This window comes from Cannabis sativa, chromosome 5, assembly GCF_029168945.1.
Source record: "Cannabis sativa cultivar Pink pepper isolate KNU-18-1 chromosome 5, ASM2916894v1, whole genome shotgun sequence".
Classification (NCBI taxonomy): Eukaryota; Viridiplantae; Streptophyta; class Magnoliopsida; order Rosales; family Cannabaceae; genus Cannabis; species Cannabis sativa.
Window position 1 is genome coordinate 71,984,454 of NC_083605.1, and position 20,334 is coordinate 72,004,787.

At 33.1% G+C, this 20,334-nt stretch overlaps 5 protein-coding genes across 7 annotated transcripts; 3 read left to right on the forward strand and 2 right to left on the reverse strand.

Annotated features, from left to right (window-relative positions):
* The first annotated feature begins 203 nt into the window (after window positions 1-203).
* On the forward strand, window positions 204-2,863 carry LOC115715640 (haloacid dehalogenase-like hydrolase domain-containing protein Sgpp). Of its 2 annotated transcripts, none has more exons than XM_030644299.2 (5): window positions 204-545; window positions 1,450-1,564; window positions 1,745-1,896; window positions 1,983-2,244; window positions 2,486-2,863. In XM_030644299.2, the coding sequence occupies exons 1-5, from the start codon at window positions 514-516 to the stop codon at window positions 2,678-2,680; spliced, it is 756 nt and encodes a 251-aa protein (XP_030500159.2). In that variant the 5' UTR covers window positions 204-513; the 3' UTR covers window positions 2,681-2,863. The 2 variants fall into 2 exon arrangements, with proteins under 2 accessions (XP_030500159.2, XP_030500160.2); XM_030644300.2 differs by lacking the exon at window positions 204-545 and adding an exon at window positions 588-682.
* A 4,825-nt stretch (window positions 2,864-7,688) lies between these two features.
* On the forward strand, window positions 7,689-9,293 carry LOC115718171 (expansin-like B1). Its single transcript, XM_030647133.2, has 5 exons — window positions 7,689-8,054; window positions 8,175-8,281; window positions 8,357-8,538; window positions 8,635-8,767; window positions 8,886-9,293. The coding sequence occupies exons 1-5, from the start codon at window positions 7,907-7,909 to the stop codon at window positions 9,081-9,083; spliced, it is 768 nt and encodes a 255-aa protein (XP_030502993.2). The 5' UTR covers window positions 7,689-7,906; the 3' UTR covers window positions 9,084-9,293.
* Window positions 9,290-11,677, reverse strand: LOC115718170 (pentatricopeptide repeat-containing protein At4g18840). Its single transcript, XM_030647132.2, has one exon. The coding sequence runs from the start codon at window positions 11,675-11,677 to the stop codon at window positions 9,749-9,751; it is 1,929 nt and encodes a 642-aa protein (XP_030502992.2). The 3' UTR covers window positions 9,290-9,748.
* A 1,572-nt stretch (window positions 11,678-13,249) lies between these two features.
* LOC115716404 (uncharacterized) lies at window positions 13,250-16,777 on the reverse strand. Of its 2 annotated transcripts, none has more exons than XM_030645190.2 (10): window positions 16,601-16,777; window positions 16,199-16,440; window positions 15,610-16,098; window positions 15,247-15,379; window positions 14,810-14,877; window positions 14,673-14,734; window positions 14,286-14,389; window positions 14,128-14,200; window positions 13,856-14,036; window positions 13,250-13,766 (listed from the first exon to the last, which is right to left on the reverse strand). In XM_030645190.2, the coding sequence occupies exons 2-10, from the start codon at window positions 16,398-16,400 to the stop codon at window positions 13,681-13,683; spliced, it is 1,398 nt and encodes a 465-aa protein (XP_030501050.2). In that variant the 5' UTR covers window positions 16,401-16,440; window positions 16,601-16,777; the 3' UTR covers window positions 13,250-13,680. The 2 variants fall into 2 exon arrangements, with proteins under 2 accessions (XP_030501050.2, XP_060971926.1); XM_061115943.1 differs by having other exon boundaries at window positions 16,199-16,500; window positions 16,601-16,773.
* A 1,373-nt stretch (window positions 16,778-18,150) lies between these two features.
* LOC115717425 (haloacid dehalogenase-like hydrolase domain-containing protein Sgpp) lies at window positions 18,151-20,169 on the forward strand. Its single transcript, XM_030646411.2, has 5 exons — window positions 18,151-18,427; window positions 18,886-19,000; window positions 19,200-19,351; window positions 19,431-19,692; window positions 19,762-20,169. The coding sequence occupies exons 1-5, from the start codon at window positions 18,390-18,392 to the stop codon at window positions 19,951-19,953; spliced, it is 759 nt and encodes a 252-aa protein (XP_030502271.2). The 5' UTR covers window positions 18,151-18,389; the 3' UTR covers window positions 19,954-20,169.
* Window positions 20,170-20,334: the final 165 nt, after the last annotated feature.

Sequence of the window (20,334 nt, forward strand, 5' to 3'; positions counted from 1 at the left end):
ATAATATAGCCTACCTAATGAGAAATGCTAAAAGACACTAATAGTACTTTTTTTTTGAATGAAAAAGACACTAATAACACTTAGTATTTTTTTCAGTGCCATATCGCGATTAATACAGTTAAGTATTAAGTCTCATATAACTTAAAGTAATAATTTTATCACTAACTTATCATAAAACACCACTTCTAAATGATACTAAATACTACTAATACTTACTAAGAATACTCTTATCCAATAAGGCTCTCAAATATCCATTACTCCCAAAGAAGGGCTACCACGAACTCCACCAAGAATATTAAGTGACCAATTTAGTATTTCCATATTTATTAAAAAAAAAAAAAAAATTTCCCACTCACGTGCATAGAAAGAACATATGAGTCTTTATTTTTTGATTCTTGGTAGATTCCTTTTGTGCTTTATTTGTTCTATAATATAATAATAGTATTTATATATTCCAAACCAATTCCAATACGAACTCTTCTCTCTATCCTCCATCAAAAAAACTTACTTACAATGACAGCCTCTTCTTCTTCTCCTGAAAACAGGTAATGAAATCTTTTTATTTAAATTTGATTGAAAATTTCATCTGGGTTTTTCTTCTTTTACATACTTCAGTTTTAGTTTCATTGCCCGTAACCATATTGTATTGAATTTATTCCAAAATGGCATCTTTATATAATGTGTATGTATATATATAAATTGTTTAGTGGTTTGCATGTCAGGGGCCATACTGATAATTTGTTCTGTATAATATATATATGTATATTTATATTAATCTCTTAAAAGGGTTTTTGGTTTCATACCCAATTTTCATCAGATGTTGCTACTCACGTTGAGCTTTAATTTCTTGTAGATTTAGTTGCACTAGACTAGAAAGTGGGTGGAAAGAGTTATAGTATGTATGTATAATGTATGACCCAGATGATAGATTTTTGAATTGAGGGTTGAGATCAATTGATCAATGTCTAATAGTTCTTGTATCTAATCAGATTTGATGGTGTGTAGGACCAAAAAGATGTCAATACTTGCAATCTTAAATGAGACTTTATACTGCTTGTTTCATTTATAATATACCTTATGCCTAGATTGATCTTTATTTGTGATTGTGCCTTAAAAATGGTCATAGGATACCAATTTTGCATATATTAGCACTTTTCTGAAGCAAAAGCTAAATTTTTCTAAATTCCAGAATTATGTTCTTCCTTTGCTTAGTAGATTATTCTCTCAATTTTTTGAACATGAATACTATTACTATCTAAGTTTGTATATATTGTTATACCTGATTTAATACCAGAGAAGTTTTAATTTCTTTTTTCAACCATGTTAGATGGGATTATTAACTGTAGAAGCTATTTTTTTGTACTTTGTTGTGAGATGAGTTGCCTTTGAACCTTTTACAGTTTCATTCTTTTTTGCCTTAATTGCCTTATTCTTCTCTTGTTGAATCAGCAAAAGCTCTCTCTCTGGACTAGCTCCACTCGAGGCTGTACTATTTGATGTTGATGGAACTCTATGCGATTCGGATCCACTTCACCACCAAGCTTTCAGTGAAATTCTTCTAGAGGTATGTCAATCGCATCTCCCGAATCACAATCCTTTAATTCTTTTACCAAAATGATAGAATGATGTACACTCAAGACTCTCTAATTGACAATCTATACTGACAATAATGAAGTTTACCCAACCTGATACTAGAAATATTAGTCAAAGTTGATTAATAATGTGAATCTTGTTTGGTTAACAGATAGGTTATAATGGAGGAGTTCCTATTGATGATGAATTCTTTATTAAAAATATTGCTGGTAAGCATAATGATGACATTGCCAGGGCAATCTTCCCTGATGATTTCGAACGAGGTTTAAAGCTTACAGTGGAGAAGGAAGTTGTGTTTCGCAGGTAATTTAGTTTTTCACTCTTCATTTACCTTGAATTTCTGTTGAAACTCCAAGCTAAATAATTCTTTCGATTATGTAACATACCAGATTGGCTTCAGAACAATTGAAGCCTGTGGAAGGTCTTTACAAAGTGAAGAAATGGATCGAAGATCGTGGCCTAAAACGCGCTGCTGTTACAAACGCTCCAAGACCGAATGCTGAACTCATGATCTCACTTCTTGGGCTTTCAGATTTTTTCGATGTTCTCATTCTTGGAGACGAATGTGACCATGCCAAGCCACACCCAGAACCTTACTTGAAGGCTCTGGAAGTACTGAAAGTATCTAAGGATCACACTTTCATATTTGAGGTTTGTTTCCTTTTTTTCACCACAGCCCTTTTATTAGCAATCTAAAAGCTTATCCAAACTTCCATGATAGTCAGGGCCGTCTTTAGGGTGGGGCAGCTGAAGCTGTTGCCCAAGGTGCCTCAACCGAAGAGGCTTCCCTCCCGATTAACATTTGTCCATAAGGCTCCAAGAACTTATTTGAATAGGTCCCATAAAAGCTAAAGAGGGTATTGTTGATAGTGTAAGTTGTCTCGTTTTGTAGGACTCGGTGTCTGGGATAAAAGCCGGGGTAGCGGCTGGGATGCCGGTTGTTGGTATAGCCACTAGAAACCCAGCACAGTTATTGATGGAAGCAAAGCCAATCTTCACTATAAAAGACTATGCAGATCCGAAATTGTGGGAGGCACTAGAAGAGCTTGATAAGAAAGGAGGTAATGGTGCTACCAATGAAGCTTGAAACACTTTTTGAAGTTGGAAAAATGACAATAATTTTGTAGGAGCCTTGTTGTGTTGGTCCTCCTCTTACCATTCATTATCTATTTCACTTGAGAATCATAACATATCATTCTTATTTATGACATTGTTACAGTAGCTTCATAGCTACATACATATATCTATAGAAAAAATATTATTACTATCATCTTCTTCTTTATGATTTGATTCTCTTTTTTTATTCCCCTTTTCCTCAAGAGTGAGCTGAATCTCAGAAGGGTAGAATAATAATATTGACTTACATTTAGAAGGAATAAATTTGGAATTGTTGAATATATTTGTAAATGGAATATTACATTACATAATACATGTTTTAATTGCACTATTTTAAGAAAAATGAAGCAAGAAGAGTGTTGAAGTGGTCTATTGTTAATCTTTCATAATTGGTGCCCAAATCAAAATGAAAAACTAAGATAATATACTATGGGTGTGGGTGTGTTTGGTTGGAAGGAATAGAAATAGAAAGGTATAAAATTTAAAATGTATATAAAAAAAAAAAGTAAAAATATTATTAAATTTTTTATATCTTGCATTGGAATAGTCTTTTCTTCTAGTTTAAAATGGAATAGTTATTCTTTTAAATTAGTGAAAAAATCATTTAAATACTTTAAAATGCAACAAAACGAAGGAATTGAATGAAAATTAATTCTTTTACATTCTATTCTATTTTATTATCTCCAACTCTAATTAAACGAAACCATAAAAAGAATAGGAGAAAAGTAGAGATGAATGGAATGCAAGGTTTTGCACAGTGAAGCCCAACCCTAGTAACATAGACACCTGTAGAGCCTAACTCGATACTAGAACCACTCAATACTCGATAGATTATCGATGTCAGAACCTCCAATAGCAAACAACACAGTCTCGCCCCAATCACCACCAAGAAAGAAAAAACATACCCCCACAAAAAACACCCTTTACATCTCAACACCACTAACCTATATATCAAATAGCACCTCTCAACCTAGAGTTTAACTTAAAAAAAATTACTTTACTCACAAGTCACAATAAAATTTATGAATGAACCGAAAAGATTATAATTAAATACATTTTTATTGTCGTTTAGTCTATAACTAAATATATTAGTTATAAAAGTTACAATTTGTTGTAAAATATATATTGTCACAACAAATTTTACCAAATATATATGTACAAGTACCAACGTATTATTTATCTAATTACCAAAACTCTATCATGCGTTAAGGTTTGGTAGCTACTAAGTGTAGTATAAATCTTACAAATCACTCACACATGAACAATGTGTGATAAAAAATATTTTTTTTTTCTGATAAATTTAGTCACACCAAAATAATAAATATATATAAGTTGGTATTACCATTTAGTGTGTAGTAGATATGACTGAAATGCAGTAGAAAGAGATATAACGCTAATCCATACAGTTAGAATCAAACTCAAGCTTTCCCTAACATTGGTTTTTCCTCTTAGCCTTTGTAGGTTATGCTTTTGAGATTGACACCTACTATCTTTGCTTTTATATATCTTCTGGGTGGTAGTCTTAGAGCTACTGATAATATCCTTATATATAATCTATCCTAGTAGAGAAATAGCCCAGAGATGAGATTTAGAAATACATATTTGGAAAGATAGATAAGATTTTTATTATTAGAAAACTTGATCCCCTTAACAGAAATGAGAGGCCATATATATAGGCCCTCAACATACAGAAAACATTACAAACCTTAATTATTAAAGATAGAAAACGTTAAAGACTTAAATTATATCTTTCCTTAGGTAGGGAATCTCTGGCATTCCAGATTCTTCTTTTTATAACTACAAACAGATGACATTTTCAGAGGACCAGAGGAATCTCTGTTGTCTGAATGATTCCTTGTCGCTAGTTGTCATTTTGTTACGAGAGGAAATCTCTTTTGATCTTGTGAGTAGTCACTGGTCAAGACACACGAAACAATGGACTGACATTTTCAGGAGTCACATGTCCACTTCATTATTGGCATAGGACAAACACGTCACAAACACAGTGAGTATCTTTGCAGTGGTTAAGGAGTTTTACCAATTTTTGTTAATGGGCTCATGTGAGGGACTGAGATTCATGTAGTCTTCTGTGTCACTATCGTCCTCTTGCCACGCTGATGAAGGACTTGCTCTTTTGTTGCCACTTGTTGAGGCAATGGGTTTGTTGTTGACAGGTGGAGAAATAGACAGTCTCCTACATATTTCTTCATCAAGGTCATTGAGTGAGAATGGACAGTTACACGCAGTATCTGGGTATTGCGGATCTTGAAAGATAGGATCATTCTAGTCAACCTCGTTTTCTTCAACGTGGTGTTTTTTATAATGATTCATATCTTCTTCTAGTCGTTGGAGATACTCTGGCAAATTGTATTCCCATGGTGCGTCCTCTTCAGGTTTTGGCCAGATGGCGTCTGGAATCACCATGTTAATGGCAAACATGTATTTTTCCAGTTGTCTTGCTTCTGAGCTACCTATCACGACAAGTGGGTGTTCGCTTGACTTGTGTATTTTGAAACTTGCTGTAAAGGACAAATCTGGATTAACATGTAGCATGAGTAGCAAAATTGTGAAGCAGCGCAATGGGTTTGTCATGTTTTTAGTGACTGGGCAATTGAGTCCCACGGGTCTTTTGTTACGGACTTTTTCCCACTTTTGCGTAAGGAGTGTGTCCCATTCGGGCAATATTTTGAACCATTGCAACATAGTCATTGGATGTTGGTAGGCAGGCCTGAGGTCAGGGCGTTGGATATAGCTACGAACTGATGTTCGGAGCCCTACCGTGTGGATCTCGACCGCAATAGTGTATGAACTTGCCAAGTATTAGTATAGATCTATCATTTTTTTTGGCATGAATATGTTATTTTTCATGTGTAACAGTTTGGCAAATGGGTAGTCTGGGTAGAAGCCAAATTCTGCGGATATTATCTTTCCATATCCCCTGACAGGAGTGGAATGAACTTCTAGGGCTCTTTGAATTTCTTTAACCCTTGGGTTTTTGCTTTTGACAATTGTTTTTGCATCACTGGGAAATGTAGGGATGATAAGCGATAAGTTGTCCATGTAGATCAGTGGGATTGGATTGTTGGTGTGTGAGTTGATCATATTTATAATAGGTTTGCCTAGAAATTAGAAATCACATTTGTTTTTCCTTTGATGAGTTTGATTTCGAACGTGTAACGCGAGAACCACATGGCTAACCTTAGCAGTTGAGCATTGACTGCTTTGTTCTTTTTTAACGTGAGCATCCCTTGAAATGGGAAAAAATCTGTTTCCACTAGAAAATTGTGTCCAATGAGGTGGAACTTGAATTTTGTGATGGCCATTTTTACCGCTAGTATTTCTTTAAGAGTGGAATGGTAGTGCAGTTGAGAATCTTTGTAACCGCACACCTTGCGTTTGCCACGATCGTCTTCTTCCAGTAGAATTGCTCCCCTGTGTTTGTCGCTTGCGTCTATCTGCAAGATTGCTTTTCCGTCATAGGGAATCTTAAAAAAATAATAATAATAAAAAAAAACTTGTGATTCATAAATTTCCTGAGGTATAGGAATGTATGAAATGTTATAATGGAGGTCCCCTACTCAAATAGCAACATAGATCTTTGTATTTGTATGCCAAAGGAACTTGCATATATTGGTTATGGTGAGTGATTCATGTCACTATCTGTTTTTAATGTTAAACCAATCAAATTCAAATTAGCAGAGCAGAGCAGCCATGGGCCTGCCGCACAATCCCTCCAACTCCAACAAGTGGATTCCATGTCATGCCTGATCTGGTTCACTGATTTCATCTCCACTCACCTATAAACATACCATAACATAACATAGATTATGGCTAGCTAACTACTTCTGTATATTCTCAAATGTCTGCTAACAAATTCTACCCACGAAAACGTGTTAATTGATTGTATTCAACATTATGGTACACAATCTTTAACTTACATACTACAAGTATTAACTTTAAGATGGAATATATTTATATAATAAATAATTTTAATGTAGGAACATTATTTGGAACCTCTCTATTTTTAGTATTTACAAAAATTATAATTAAAATTTGATTGTGTATGAGGATAATTTATAGGATTGAAATTATGATTCAAATATTTGTGTAAATGAATTTTTAAATTTTATTTTCAAAATTATAAATTATTTAGAATTTTTAAAAACGAGTCGGATGCCTCTAGTATAATTATAATAAATAATGTCATATGAAAAAATATGTTTTCTTAAAATGCCAAAAACATAGATGTCCCTATTAATTTAATAGAGACAAAAATAGTATCCCTAATATATTTTATTACCATAACAAGACATTTGCTTGGCTTGGACAAAACAAAATAGCCTTTGTTCTTTCTGTTATTCTTTATTTTACTTTAAAATAAAATATACTTTATTGCTTTGACATTCTAAGTAGATGGCATATTTAAAATACAATTTTAAGGTAGAAATTTGCATTATATGTCAACTAATTATGATTATGAGACTAATTGTGCTCTGTTAATTCTTTGAAAGTATGCAATTCATGGTTAGAACTTAGAACTTGAAATTTGTTTTGGCAGAAAACCAAGAATGTCTTGTTATTGAATTCTTTCTGTTGAAACCAAATGCATTGCAATTTACATAATATGATTCTCTTTAGTGCATAAGTACCTAATTCCCCCCTTTTATTTCCAAATCAAGCAATTCAATTTCAATATTTGATTTAACTCTCTGTTAGGCAAGTCAAAATAATTTGCCTGTCATGGTCAAATAACTGGAAAATTGTAAACAAGACCAAGTCTTGAGAAGGAAATTTCATTCCATTTTATTCCAGCTTATCCATAATGTTATGTATACTTGTCACATAAGAAAAGATAGCAACTTCCAATATTGTACAAACAATAATACAGTGAACCAAATCTGCAAAAAATCTAGAGTTAATTTCATGAACTTAATATGAAACTTGATTTAATTAGTTTGAATACTTTTTGTTAATATAGCATATTAAGTAAGTCAATGTTTCTAGCTGATTATCACACTTGAAAGCATTTTATTCTGATTCAAAAGGACTATTAGCAAAAGTCAAAGTTGGTGTAAACATGATTTAACAACAAGATTAGTCTCTTTACATCTCTATAAATAGTGACATATTTACAGTTTCATGCATACCAACTTGTCATTCATACATTCCTTTGCTTTTGTTTAAGTTTTTCTATACAATGGCAGCAACCTCTCTTACCTCTCTCTCTTTCCTTTTTGCAATTCTACTAATAATGCATGCTAAGGCAAAAGCTTCTACCTGTGATGACTGTTTCACTCAATCCCGGGCATCTTACTATTCCAATTCTGATGAGAAAGGAACTGATTGTAAGGCATTTCGATAAGAGAAAACAAATAAAGAAAACCATAATAATTTTTGTGTTTTTTCAACCAGTAAATATACATGCTTACCTAACACTTTTTTCTTTGTTTCATTTGATTTAACAGCTGGTAGATGCGGATATGGTTCGTTTGGAGCAACCATCAATGATGGACTTGTCTCTGCAGTATCTGATCTCTATCGAGATGGAGTTGGCTGTGGTGCTTGCTACGAGGTGAGTCTGAATCTAAACATCAAAATCATGAAAATATTAAGCCATGTACTTACTCATTTTGATCTTCTTTGACAGGTGAGATGCAGTAACAGTGCATATTGCTCAGACAAAGGAGTTACCGTCGTTGTAACAGACCACGGTTCAGGTGATCGAACAGACTTCATTATGAGCAGTAGAGCCTTTCGTCGGATGGCTCAAACTACTGACACAGAATCATCTCTGTTATCCCTTGGTGTGGTTGATATTGAATACAGACGGTAAGAGCTTGTTAACTGTTCAAAAACATATACATCTTTTCCCTCTTTTTATGAAACTTAACTAATAGTGTTCTTTCTCTTTGTCCATATAAACAGTGTTTCTTGCAGCTACCCCAACAAAAATATCACAATCAAAATAGATGAGAACAGCAATTACCCTCACTATTTTGCTTTTGTCATATACTATCAACAAGGAAAGAAAGATATCACTGCTGTGCAGCTTTGTGAGGTACCTATTTCACTTCCTTCACAATAACTAATATACAAATATATCATACCTTTTCGTCATCTACACGTTGTGTGAACTTAACTTCAACTAAAGAAAACTGTGATGATGTTTGGTGCAGACTCAAAATTTTGTCTGCAAAGTATTGGATAGGAGTCAAGGATCGGTATGGACAACAAACTCACCCCCAAGTGGAGCTCTGCAAATAAGGATGCTGTTCAGTGATGATGAGGACGAGTCATGGGTTGTACCTGTGAATAACATACCAGAAGAATGGAAAGCTGGAGAAACATATGATACAGGAGTTCAAGTGAACTAAGTGAATCATCTGCAACAATTTATTATTTTTATGTCTTTAGCAAGTACCATAAAATAAGTCCATGGTTTTTGCTGTTAATAGTTGTAATGGCGTGCTTCATTTTTTTGATTAAATTTCTTTGTTTTGCTGCTATAAAAAGTGTCATTGAAGTTGTGAATGTAATCTTTTCATGATATTACTAATAAAATAAAAAGAAAAATGTGTTTTAAACATCCAAATCTTGTTATAAAACAATGGCAAGGATCACATCAAGAAAACCAGTAGCATCATAGCCCAATTTTTCTCAACTATATGGAAGCAGAAGAAGCATACCACTCGAAAACTAGAACTCCTTAAAGCAATAAAGAGAAAATTCAAAGTTATATTAACTGTCATTAAAATACAACAAAGGTGGCCCCAAAAAATGATAAATTATTTTTCTTCACAGTGGATCGACTATGAGCTACAAAGTATAAAGAACAACATATGTTTTATGTACATAGCCACAAATTTTTCTTAATAAAGGGCTACCTGCTGGATATGCATCCAAATTTGCTGTCTTGAATGCATACAGATTTATTATTTTCTCCTACTGACATTGTCTTCCTTTATATGATATGGTCTAGTATTCAAATTCAATATTTTCCATCTCCAAAAGTCCTTTAGCAGAGCCTTTTTTCTCTAGATTAAGTATTTAGACTCTCTAACTCATGAGCATTTGTACAAGAAAATTTCATCTGAGCACCCATTTCACTCAACATTGAGTACATCATACTTCTTCTATGAAATGAACCATTTTCCAGAGAAGATTCAGATCCAACTTCTTCAATGTGGACTGTGCTTCTCCCTTCTTTCTTTTCTAACCCATTCCCTGCTATCATTTTCCTAACACATTCAACATCAGCCCATTTCCCTTCTGATGCATATATATTTGACAACATCACATAGGGTCCAATATCTGTTGGTTCCAACTCAATCAATCGCTTGGCTACAATCTCCCCAAGATTTGAATTTGAATGAGTTCTACAAGCTGAAAGTAAGGATCCCCATAAGGCTGGTCCTGCCTCCGTTGGCATCTTTCTCATAAGTTCTTCTGAATCTTTTACCAAACCTGCCCGAGCAAGAAGATCAACCGTGCAACCATAATGTTCAACCTTTGGTTCAATATTGTAAACTCGTTGCATAAGATCGAAATACCACCAACCTTCCAAAACCATTCCTGAGTGTGTACATGCTGACAAAATGCAAATAAAAGTTGCATCATTTGGCAAAGGACCTTTCTTTTCCATCTCTAAAAATGTTTCCAGGGCTTTTTTTCCATTCCCATGTATACCATACCCCATTATCATAGAATTCCAGGACACAACACTCCTCTCATGCATCAAATCAAAGACTTTCCTAGCCATGTCCATATCCCCACATTTTGCATACATTGTCAACAATGCAGTAGAAAGTAATACATCTGGCTTAATCCTATTACTTTCAATATATGAATGAACCCACTTTCCTTTATCAAGCCTTCCCAAGTTTGTAGAGGCAGTAAGGACACTCATTAGAGTAGCTCCATTTGGTTTCACCTCTCCTACTTCTATCATACTATCAAACAATCTCAAGCACTCATTATAATCCTTACTACGCACATATAGAGCCAAGATTATATTCCACGAAACTATGTTCCGCAAAGGCATCCGTTCGAAAAGGTCAAAAGCTTCAAGAACATTCACCATCCTAGCATACCCATCAATCATACAGTTCCAAGAAACGACATCTCTACTCGGCATTTCGTCAAACAACTGTCTAGCAGCTTCAATATCTCCCATTTCAACATAACCCCCAATCATAGAATTCCAACTAAAAACATCTCTTTCAGGCATTACATCAAACAGATTACGTGCAACACTAAGACCCCCATTCTTCACATAGCCATAAATCATGGAATTCCAGCTTACCAAATCCAACTCAGACCCTTCATCAAACATCACACGAGCATCCTCAACTCTACCATTAAAAGAGTACATATGAATCAACGAGTTGCGAACAAACAAATCCAACTCAAACCCTAATTTCACAATCCTTGAATGAGCTTTCTCCCCTTCTCTCAAAGACCCAAGTCCTGCGCAAGCCTTAATCAATATAGGAAAAGTATAATGATTGGGAACAACATTCTTACCTCCCACCATTTTCTCGTAGTAGAACCCGATTGCAGAATTCGGATCATTCGAATTAACATAGCTTCTCATAATGGTGTTACAGAGAAAAGCGTCGGGTTCATCAATGAAATCAAATACGTTAACAGCACGAGGGAGAGTCTTGGGAGCAGAGCAGAGCTTCTTAATAGCTCGGCTCGCAACAAGAGAATTTTGAAGAAGACCGGAGACAACGAGCTGGGTCTGAATCTGGTTGAACTCTCTGAAACCATTGGAAGAGTCCAAAGCTCGGAGAAGAGGATGTGTTAGCTTCAAAATGGGGAGTCCTAGATCATTGAGTTCGTGTTCTTGGTTAAGCCAGAGCCTTGGAGAGGGTGTGGAAAGGTTTTTGTGAGATTTGAGAAGCTTTTCGATGGAAATCGATGACAAACGAGGTGTTGATTTCGATGGTTTCAGTCGTACGGACATATCTTCTTTTCTCTTCTTCCCAATTGTGTTTTGGCGGCAAGAGCTTACTCTGTTCTCTTTAAAAGGAAATTTCATTCAAGAAATTCCATTAAAAGAGAAAAAAAATCATTTTTTTTTTGGTAAATACCATTTTAGACTCTCTGTTTTACAAAAGTTAACAATTGGACCCTGTGTTTTGTTAAATGACAAAATGGACCCTGTGTTTTCTAAAATAGTACAAATAAGACCCTGAATTAATTTTTTGTCAAAATAAAGTTTAATTATAATCCGATCTAAAAGTGTTATGACAAAATTGTTTAAATGTTTTATATCTGTTCGTATTAAGTATTGTCTTCAAGTTGGTTGTATTAAAAAAAAAGTTGTTAAAAATTAAGTTGAGGGTCCTATTTTTACTATTTTAGAAAATACAGGGTCCATTTTGTCATTTAACAAAACACAGGGTCCAATCTGTAACTTTTGCAAAACACAGGGTCTAAAATGGTATTTACCTTTTTTTTTGATAAATTTACTATAAAAAAAAATATGTTAATCAACTAAGATAATTTTTATCTATCTATTGTATTTGTTTTACATGTATTATGATGCACTTATCTCAAACTGTTTCAGCATTCATAACAATATTTTAATGTAATTTTTTTAATAGTCTCGTGGAAGTTATTTAAGATATTTTGTTAAATTTTAATAAATTTTAGATAATTTACAATATAAAAAATAATATTCAAATAATCTATTTCATACGTAAATATTAATGAAAAATTACATATTTATAGGAGAAATAAAAAGAAAAAACCATTCATTAGTTAAGAGTAGTGCTGTAAATTTATGTGTGTCGTGTTGGCTCGATCAATATTTTTCTATTTTTCCATAATTTTTAAAATAAGGATCGTGTCGTGTTATGATAATATTTTTAAAATGTAGTCTCAATATTTTCATGTTGTGCACTGTTTTGCTTGTATCGACCTGTTTTTCTTAAATAAGACAGCTTATTTTTTTATTCCGTTCATTACTTTTTCATAATTTTTTTATAAGTATATTTTATAATCTTAATTATATTTATATAATTTTTTAACAATATTTTATTGACAATGCATATAAAAAAAAATATTACAATTATTGAAATTTGAATATTTATTTATAAAACTCAAATTGTTATCACACTACAAATAAATTAATATATAGTTTTACTTTTGTATTTTTTTAATAGTTTTAATTATTAAATTACAATATTATTATATTTAAATGTTATTATTATTTTCACTCATTTATCATTAACAAATACATATTTATTATTATTATAGGGGTTTTTTAATGTCACGTGACATACTTTTCAAGCTTAATGTGTGTTGTGTTTTTCGAGTTAGTGAATTTGTATGTAAGTGTCGTGCATTTTTTAAGCTTTTCGTGTTGTGTCATGTCTATACACATTTTTGTGTTGTGTTGTATCCAAGCTCAAACTTTTGCATGTCTGATCGTGTCAATTTCGTACCGTGTCAAATAGTCGAGCCTGTATTTCCAGCACTAGTCAAAAGTAGTATGGTTGTTTAAAGAAATTTATGGAGTACATTAGGCAACTAAGGTGAAAGATAATTACATTTGTATATAATAACGAAGAGTAAATTAGGAGGAAAAAATAGCCAAAAGAATATAATGAACTAGGAAGAATGAAAAATGGCTATTTTTCTCTAATTTTGAAAGGGACATTTTTCTCTAATTCTGTTTTGAAACTAATACCAAATAGTATACATATTACTTTGATATGATAGCACAAACTGCACCTAAAAGGTAAGATAAAGAAATACTCTGTAATTTTTGCCTCTCAATTAAGTTCCAACCAATAGCAAATAACTAGAAGAAACAACACTTGTGACCATGAGTCCAATTTGGTTGCTGATAATTCTAGTCTGGATCGTCATTGTTCGAGGCAAGCTTCGGCTGTTCACTAACGAAAGGCATCCACAATCCCCCAAAGAATACAAATTGCCAATGGATGATGCCTGATTCAATCACATATCAGCTACAGACCAAAGATAAGCTTCTCTTTCGGTAGCTTGTTTCTCATTCTTCCTTTTGAATAGTTCTTTCTCATATCCTACAAACACAAATTGAAATATTAGAAATGCTGCTAAGTCCATGATATTGTTCCCACTAGATTGATTTTATTTTATTTTTTCAACTAACCGGTACTACGATCAACACCATCCCAATGTCTTCCTGGTCTTATACCATATCGATTTGGCGCAGCATCTAATCCTCTTTTCAACCAGCTATGATTAGGGATCTCCTGAGGAATAATAAATCCTGATTCTTTCATCTTTTCATTATCCCCGAAGTTAGAGAGAGCAGGTTGGGATTGCTTTTTCTGCATTGTGTGAAAATGGTAATGAGTGAGCATTTAAAAATCGGTAGATTCCATCACTAAACAATCTATAGTTACTTCATTATCGACTTACCTTTACCAAATGTAACATCGGATCGCCCCATCTCAATGTTTCTTTCATCATTTTGTCAATATCTGGATCATCCCTGCAAATAAAGATGATGTTATGACCATTATGAACACAAAACAAAACCACAAATAACTTTTGGCAGCAAGTATTTTAGAATCTACCTAGTCCGTGCAAATGGTTTATTCTTCTCAAGTTCTAATTCTTGAAGATTAGCCTCAGCCTCCCGCTTTTGAGCCAACCCCTTGCCCCATTCCAACTTTATCTCCTGACATGTGAAAAAAATGACCATCAAAACCAGAGAAACAATAAAGTTGCAAAGTCAATTGAAGATATCTATACTGTTAGTTGTCTTACAGAGCTATAATATAAGAAAAACATCTAAACAGTTATAACGAAACAAATGGGTGATAATGAAGAGATAGATCATAGCCCCACATGTAATACTGCAAATTAGCAGATACTATCTACACCCTTTTCTTATTACCATAATCAAAGGTTGGTGAGAAAAAGACCTAATAGTCAAATATTATATCAACTTTGGCAAGTACCTTCGGTTTGTCTTCTACTTTTTGTTTCGATTTCAAGAATTCCTCTTTTGTTATACGTACCCCTGCAAAATATCTAAATGAGACATGGGCGAAGCATAAATGCAGGAGAATGAACTAATAATTAAATGTTTTCTGACCTTTTATCCTATCACGATATACAGGCTCTGCACCTCGGCCACTTATTGAAGGGTCCATGTCTTGAAACCTACAAAAAGTGGATATATATATATATCAAGACCAAAAAAAGTTCAAGAAAACAAAAAGAAGATAAAATTGATAAAGTAACTTATGAGGTATTGAGCAAGGTTATATTTCCCTTTTTTGTCCCAGTATATTGAATGCAAGCCAATAGTTAAGAAGGCTGCTAAGTAACCATACTAACTAACTACATATCTGAAAGGAAGATAAAAGAAAACCAAAGGCTTTAATGAATATAATTTCTATCAGATTATAACAGAACAAGGAAGAAGTGACAACTTTTTATGATTCTTTGGCTTCAGTCATCTCGTGTTACTGACCTGATATAGCAAATGTAAATGAATTTTGGATTCTTGTGACATAAGGAAATGCTTACCGCATAAGATCCTGCTTCTTAGTTCTAGCAATTTCATCTCTCATGTCTCGACCAGTAATTAAACCAGTTTTCCGCTCCTCTTTCATATCTTGAGCAGACACTTGCCTTGTATTTTTTCTAGGTGGAGAAAGATCTGAAACAAAGACATATGTGAATGGTAAGAACAAGTTTCGACGGAGCATGCATGCTATTCATTAATAAAACCTGTGTTCTATGAAAAGACCCTAGGTACTATTTATCAAGCTGTTAAGTCTTCTAAACAAGTAATAATAATGTGAAGTATTTTCTTAGTTCAAATCTCAGTTTTGCATACAAATGTTAACAATGAAGAAAGAAAGAAAAGAAATCATTCAATTTCCTTACCATCATTCCTACTTCTCCTTGGGGGTGAAAGGTCTGAAGGCACATGACCCTTGTCAGGTTCAGGTGACTCAGTGTGATGGCGCTTCCTCCGCTGCCGAGGGGGTGACAAATCCACACTTTCCTTAATAGGTTTTCTATCACGTTCAGGGGAAGGTGTGTCATTTCTTACTCTACGATTACGAGGTGGAGACAAGTCCTGGTTATCAGGTTCTGGTGATGGACTATGGTGGCGTGTTCGCCGGTGCCGTGGTGGTGAAAAGTCATTATCTACTTCAGAAGGCTTGAGTTCAGGTGAAGGCGTGTCATTTCTAGCCGAATGTTTACGAGGTGGAGACAAATCAGAACTCAAATTTTCATTTTTTGGAGAGAGAGTAACCCAACCACTTCCATCCTCTGATATCGGATTACTAGCACGAAGGGCTCTTAAATGCTCAAGCCTTCTCATTCTTTTAACCTCAATATCTTCTTCAATTTGGGGCTTTTCTTCTCCTACAGAGAAGACCAAAAAGATTATTCATAACTTTATAAACTCTATGAATTCAAATAAATGAATAATACATACATCATAATTCAGTCAATCACTACCTACCAGCAGAATCATTTTCATCATCTTCTTCAACATGGACTGGTTTTTGCCAAACCGGATCTTCATCAACAACTAAAACACCTAAGGCATCTGGCTTAGCTTTCTGCTGTTTCTTTTTCTTCTTCTTCTTTTTATTTTCATCTTCGTTATTGCTCTCATATTTTTTTAGATACTCCTTAAGAGACTTCGACCCTGAACCCGCCATTTCCACTCAATCCTTCATCGACTAGTTACCAATTAATAACCTGTAGAAGTTTTGAACCAAGATGGAACATGCTTTATTTAACAGCTACAAACTCATATCCCTGTAGAATGGAAAATGTAGAACAACTCTATACAACAAAACAGAGAGAATCACTTGAGAAAACTCAAACAACCAGACAAAGAGAAACGTAAATACAGTACCTGTTGTGAGTGAAACAGTTGTTTATCCGGCAGCCAGTGAGTGAAACGGAATTCGTAACCTCCGATCTCCGATCTCCGATCAGTAGTGAAGGAGGTTGAAGAAGGTATTTCAAGGTTACCTAATGACAGAACCCAAGAAAGTCGAAAGAGTAACGGAGAGAGAGCCATGACTTCGGAAGGATGAAGATAATCAGACCCACTTTGGTTTTGTATCTGGGCCTGGGCCTGGGCCTGGGCTTCTCGTATTGGGCTAACTCAAACTACAACATACGTGATACTTTCGTACATAGGATAAAATAAGGGTTAATTTCACAAATGCACAAAAACAACAAAAAAAAAAAATATAAAAATACAGTTTTACAGAATTTTAAACATTTTTACGATTTTTTTGATTTTATTTACATAAAATACGGTCTTTTATATTAAAATTTTGTTTATTTGTTGTTAATTTTTTGTTATATGTATGCTATTTTTTGTTGTTTTTTTGTTGTTATTTTGATGTTAATTTCACGTTATTTTTATGTTATTTTCTTATTGATTTTATATTGTTTTCGTGTTATTTTTTGGAAAACCGTAAAAATGTAAAAAAACATTCTTTGAACGTAAAAATGTAAATATTTTACAAAAAATGGTGCCTTATGTAATTATTCCATAAAATAATGGAATTTTCACATCAGAAATTTCTAATTTTTTCACTTTTGTATTGTGGAGTGGAGCTGAATTTTTTTCAAAAATAGTGTGTTTTTTTTTTAAATATTCCATAAAATAATGGAATTTTCACATCAGAAATTTCTAATTTTTTCACTTTTGTATTGTGGAGTGGAACTGAATTTTTTTCAAAAATAGTGTGTTTTTTTTTTTTAATATTGTGTATTGTGTTAAGTTTTCATAGTTATTCCACGGTTATTTTTTAGTTGTTCCACTGTTGTGTTAATTATTCGATTTTATTGTTTTACTGTTGTTTTGGAAAAACAGTATTTTTATAAAAAAATCTGTGTGACAGTAAAATTATAAACTCTTACCTAAAATTCAGTATTTTTGTAAAAACTCCTAAAATAATTACATAAAACACTAATTTTTGTGAAACTATATTATGAAACTTTTACCATAAATTTCCCAAAAAAAACTTAAAAACTTTTATATGAGAATACTTTTTGAATGATTTCTTTTAGAGTGTACAAATTTTTGAAAGAAAGAAAACTCCTTGATTAAATTCGAAAAGGACACACACGAATTCACTCTCCTCTCATTTTTATTCTTATTAATCCAATCACAAAAATAAATAAAGAAAAAAAAATCTGAAATAACAAAGGATATTGGTGAGATCTCATAATATTTGTAATTGTTATATATAATCTTAATAGATTAAGTGGCCACAAAAATACTTTATTTTAAAATTTTGTTAGAAATCCTTTTCCATTCAAATTTGTATATTTTTTATTAAAAAATAAAATAAATAATAATTATTTAATACGTAGTCTAATAATATGTTATTACTTTTTAAGTTGGCATTTAATAATCAAAACAGTACCATTTCAATAAAATTGTAGATTGTAGATAAAATACTTTTCTTACTTGTTTTATTTGAATATATGTATTATAATTATAAATATTGAGTGCCTTTCCACGTAAATATCCTAAATAATAATAATAATTCAAAGAAAAAAAAAAATAGCATCTGCAGTGCATGTGTGTGGGTGATGAATATGATTCTCTAAAGATTCCTTTTGCTCATATTTAAGCGTTTCGATCCTTTCCTCTTATATTTCTTTTTCCTCATCAACTCAAAATGACAGCTTCTTCTCCTCAAAACTCTCTTCCCAACAGGTAATTAATTCTCTTTTACTTTTTGTTATTTTCTAATCCTAATTTCATCTGGGTATTGCTAGTTTTTCAATTCTTATATCCTTTCCATGACATTTTTTGATGAATAATGTTTATTTTTTCACTGCATTTTTCTATCACATAATTATAAATGTATTATCTTTTATTAGCTAATGTTCAATGATGAATCTATGGGGCCAAATTCATATTTGGGGGAAAAAGACAAGATCTCATTTTGGAATGAATATGAATTGACACTAATGTAATTAAGATTTGAGTCAAGTATTTTAAATCATAAATAAATGTGTTTTTATCACTGTCTATATTCAGATTCATGACCATTTATATTTAGATTCTGAATCACACAAAACCCATCAAAGCTTTAACCTTTACCATTTTGTAATTACATAAATTTGAGATGAGCTGCTTTGATTTTCATTTTATTTTTTCTGTTGAACCAGCAAGGATGTGTTTGCTGGATTAGCTCCACTAGAAGCTGTACTATTTGATGTTGATGGAACTCTATGTGATTCAGATCCATTTCACTATCAGGCTTTCTATGAAATGCTTCAAGAGGTCAGAGAATTATGTTTTACTAGCTTAATCCATAATGGTTTACACTTGTATTTATATCCCAACTTGACAATGTTCATAGTTCAACTCTTGTTTTATAAGAGAAGTTTTCTTTTAATGAATTTGAATCTGTGAATCAAAATGAATTTCACCTGGGGTTGGGTGTGATTAACAAGAACCTGATGTGTTTAGTGTTTACCAGATAGGATTTAATGGAGGAGTTCCCATTACTGAGGATTATTATATCGAAAATATTGCTGGCAAACACAATGATGATGTAGCTAGGCTACTCTTCCCTGATGATTTTGAACGCGGTTTAAAGTTTACAGATGACAAGGAAGCCATGTTTCGCCGGTAAATTTCATTGCTCACTTACATAGAATTTCCTTTTATGTTCCCGACGAAGTATTTTCTTTAATGATCGATGAAACAGACTTGGAGCAGAAAAATTGAAGCCTCTAGGTGGTCTTGAAAAAGTGAAGAAATGGGTTGAAGATCGTGGTCTGAAACGCGCTGCTGTTACAAACGCTCCAAGACCAAATGCTGAACTCATGCTCACAAGTCTCGGGCTTACAGATTTTTTTGATGTTGTGATAATTGGGAATGAATGTGAACATGCCAAACCACACCCAGCACCTTACTTGAAGGCTCTAGAAATACTTAAGGCATCTAAGGATCACACTTTTATATTTGAGGTTTGTATTGTTTTTCATATCAATACCCTTTTTAGGTAGTTTCAAGTTTAATCCAAGTTCTCTTTATAGGATTCTGCATCTGGGATTAAAGCTGGGGTGGCTGCTGGTATGCCTGTTGTTGGTATAACCATCAGAAACCCAGAACATTTACTTCTGGAAGCCAAACCAACCTTACTTATAAAAGATTATGCTGACCCGAAATTGTGGGAGGTACTCGAAGAGCTCGATAGGAAAGGAGGTAATTCTACCAATGCAGCTTGAAATATCTTTTATCTCAGCACATCAAACTGATTAAATAATTTTTTTGAGGAGCCTTATATGATCTCCTCTCCCATTATTCCTTCTCAAATCAATGATAATGTTATAACTAGCTTGATTGATTAGGCAACTATATTTAATTTCTATTATCTGTTTCATTAAAATCTGTGTACTTGCTATATTTCAATAAGGGTAGTTCTTCTAATTGCATCTTTTAAAGTGTGTTTGTATGTATGTATGTATGTATGTATAACTTATATGTATATAAAAACACAATATGAAAATGGCCCATTTCACAATATTGATTGAAGTTTAACTCCAATTTGAGTATTTTAAGGACTGAATTAGATAATCTGCCATTGTATGAACCAATTACAACATGTC

Coding starts and splice junctions, on each gene's coding strand:
- LOC115715640 (XM_030644299.2), top strand. CDS start 514: ATGACAGCCTCTTCTTCTTCTCCTGAAAACAG. Junction 546..1,449: donor TCTTCTTCTCCTGAAAACAG/GTAATGAAATCT, acceptor TTGTTGAATCAG/CAAAAGCTCTCTCTCTGGAC. Junction 1,565..1,744: donor TCAGTGAAATTCTTCTAGAG/GTATGTCAATCG, acceptor TTTGGTTAACAG/ATAGGTTATAATGGAGGAGT.
- LOC115718171 (XM_030647133.2), top strand. CDS start 7,907: ATGGCAGCAACCTCTCTTACCTCTCTCTCTTTCCTTTTTGCAATTCTA. Junction 8,282..8,356: donor GCTGTGGTGCTTGCTACGAG/GTGAGTCTGAAT, acceptor CTTCTTTGACAG/GTGAGATGCAGTAACAGTGC. Junction 8,539..8,634: donor GTTGATATTGAATACAGACG/GTAAGAGCTTGT, acceptor CCATATAAACAG/TGTTTCTTGCAGCTACCCCA.
- LOC115718170 (XM_030647132.2), bottom strand. CDS start 11,677: ATGTCCGTACGACTGAAACCATCGAAATCAACACCTCGTTTGTCATCG.
- LOC115716404 (XM_030645190.2), bottom strand. CDS start 16,400: ATGGCGGGTTCAGGGTCGAAGTCTCTTAAGGAGTATCTAAAAAAATAT. Junction 14,390..14,672: donor AAGTAGAAGACAAACCGAAG/GTACTTGCCAAA, acceptor TTCACATGTCAG/GAGATAAAGTTGGAATGGGG. Junction 14,037..14,127: donor CGATGTTACATTTGGTAAAG/GTAAGTCGATAA, acceptor CACACAATGCAG/AAAAAGCAATCCCAACCTGC.
- LOC115717425 (XM_030646411.2), top strand. CDS start 18,390: ATGACAGCTTCTTCTCCTCAAAACTCTCTTCCCAACAG. Junction 19,001..19,199: donor TCTATGAAATGCTTCAAGAG/GTCAGAGAATTA, acceptor AGTGTTTACCAG/ATAGGATTTAATGGAGGAGT. Junction 19,693..19,761: donor ATCACACTTTTATATTTGAG/GTTTGTATTGTT, acceptor TTCTCTTTATAG/GATTCTGCATCTGGGATTAA.